Source organism: Neophocaena asiaeorientalis, unplaced genomic scaffold (genome assembly GCF_003031525.2).
Source record: "Neophocaena asiaeorientalis asiaeorientalis breed wild unplaced genomic scaffold, Neophocaena_asiaeorientalis_V1.1 scaffold30, whole genome shotgun sequence".
In the NCBI taxonomy this organism is placed as follows: Eukaryota; Metazoa; Chordata; class Mammalia; order Artiodactyla; family Phocoenidae; genus Neophocaena; species Neophocaena asiaeorientalis.
This window is the reverse complement of record NW_020174923.1, coordinates 16,753,957-16,754,998: the sequence shown is the minus strand read 5'-3', so window position 1 is coordinate 16,754,998 and position 1,042 is coordinate 16,753,957. Positions and strand designations below refer to the sequence as shown.

The window sequence follows — 1,042 nt, the reverse complement described above, 5'->3', positions numbered from 1 at the left end:
GAAGGAAGGGAGGGAGAAAGAGAAAGAAAGGGAGAGAGAGAAACAAGTCAAATATCCAAAAATAGAGACTTTGGTTAAATAAATTGTAAGTCTTTGTAGTCAACAGTACTTTGACTACAATATACAATTCCTTCACTAAAAATGATGCTGCAGACCAGTAATTCTCAAAGTGCATCTAGGAGGAGCAGCAAGAGCATTTATTTGAAATGCACAGGCTTACTGATTCAGAAACTCTGGGCTGAGCCCGGGAATCTGGGTTTTAACAAGCCCCCTGGGCAATTCAGAACCACTGTTGTAGGTGAATATTTATCATTACCAAAGGATAAACTGTTAAATGACAAAGGGTTACAAAACAGCATGTACAAAACAGCATGTATGAACAGTGCGTCCCTATTCTGAATACATATATAAAGACACACATAGAAAAAGGACAGGAAGATTTTGTACCAAGGCGGTGACATGGACGCTCTCTGGGTAGTAGGATTATGAGCTTTTAGATTTTTTTGTGTTTTGCTAATCGGTAATTTCTAACAAGTTTACAATGACCTGTATTTGTGAAAAGGAATGGAGAAGGGAAAAATGCAATAACATTTTTAAATTAAGAAAATGTCAAACGGGGAGGGCTGGGGGCGAGGTGGGAAGGAGGCAGAGAGTACTCCTCACCTTGATGGTGGGAGCGAGGCTGGGAGGATCTGGGTGGGAGCGGCGGGACACGGCCGGCCACCCAGGGCCATTGCCCAGTGACGAGGGGAGAGAGGAGAGGGAAGGGAACGCTGGGGCGAGGGGAGGGGTCTCTGCGACTCCTCTGACATCTGGGAAGGCTTCCTGCGACTTCAGTAAAGAGCGGAGAAGAGACTTAGGGCAGACTTCAAGAAGAACTTAACTGCTTAAGAGCACCAAATCCCAGAAGAGGCTCCTTGGGAGATTTTTCCCGGCTGGAACCAAGGCTGCCCCGAGGGTGTCGAGCTTCGCCGACCGAGGGCGGGGCTGCCCTGATCTCCTGACCCCCTCCAGCCTTGGGACACTGGGGGAGCTGGGATCG

General features: G+C 47.8%; 1 protein-coding gene across 1 annotated transcript in view; it reads left to right on the top strand.

Moving 5' to 3' along the window:
• Positions 1 to 459: 459 nt before the first annotated feature.
• RPRML (reprimo like) overlaps positions 460 to 1,042 on the top strand; it is a 1,907-nt gene continuing 1,324 nt past the window's right edge. Inside the window, exon 1 of the mRNA XM_024760771.1 lies at positions 460 to 474. Within this exon, the coding sequence (XP_024616539.1) occupies positions 460 to 474 (15 nt within the window). The remainder of the gene's footprint in view (positions 475 to 1,042) is intronic.